Genomic DNA, 751 nt, shown 5'->3' with positions numbered 1-751 from the left:
TTTCACACCTTTAGATATAAATCACCTCCTAAAGCTAATATATAAATATTATATAGAATAGAAAATATAAAATAAAATATGTAATTAAATTAAAATAATATAAAATGTAATATTTTATATTTTTTGTCACTTTTTCCAACGTTTTTGTCTTTTTTTTTTCTCACCTATTTAGATGTTTTTTGTGATTTTTTTCCTCAAATTTTTGAAGCTTTTTCCGGAAGTTTTAGCCTCTTTTTTTTCAACGTTTTTTTTTTTTTTTTTTTTTTTCAAATGCAATAAAATAAAAATAAATTAACACCCGAATTAAATGACGAGTGGAACCATCCACGTTATTTTGTTGTTGCTTTTTTGAAAATGGCTCAAATGTGACCCGAATCTTCCATGCATTTTGAAGTGAATGACACCCTAGATGTCCCGAACCAGCCCGATGTTCCAGCGTGACAGTGTGATGTCATTACGTAACAGGGTTTTATTGGCTTTAAAGCCGTTGGAGGGAATCACGCAACAGCAACAAAAACGAGGAGAAAAATCCCGGCGAAAGCATCAAAACTTTTGGAAAAGGCGTCCAAGACACGTGGTCCCGGTGCGGGGTAGTACCTGTCCCAGGGTGTAGGCGGCGTAGTCCGTCTGCAGCAGAGACGCCCCGCGTCCCCCCGTCCCTCGGGTGTATCGGACGTAGCTGTCCTTGTCCACCGGCTTGGCCAAGGTCACCTCGATAGGAGAGCCGTCCACCACCTGGGGGGGGGGGGGG

General features: G+C 40.1%; 1 protein-coding gene across 1 annotated transcript in view; it reads right to left on the bottom strand.

Moving 5' to 3' along the window:
- Window positions 1-543: 543 nt before the first annotated feature.
- Window positions 544-751, bottom strand: part of LOC117940624 (APOBEC1 complementation factor-like) — a gene marked incomplete at its 5' end in the record, with an annotated part of 1670 nt that continues 1462 nt past the window's right edge. Inside the window, one exon of the mRNA XM_034865844.1 lies at window positions 544-735. Coding sequence (XP_034721735.1) covers window positions 544-735 — 192 coding nt within the window. The remainder of the gene's footprint in view (window positions 736-751) is intronic.

Source organism: Etheostoma cragini, unplaced genomic scaffold (assembly GCF_013103735.1).
Source record: "Etheostoma cragini isolate CJK2018 unplaced genomic scaffold, CSU_Ecrag_1.0 ScbMSFa_2896, whole genome shotgun sequence".
In the NCBI taxonomy this organism is placed as follows: Eukaryota; Metazoa; Chordata; class Actinopteri; order Perciformes; family Percidae; genus Etheostoma; species Etheostoma cragini.
The sequence above is the reverse complement of the archived record's forward strand: the minus strand, read 5'-3'. Positions and strand labels throughout refer to the sequence as shown.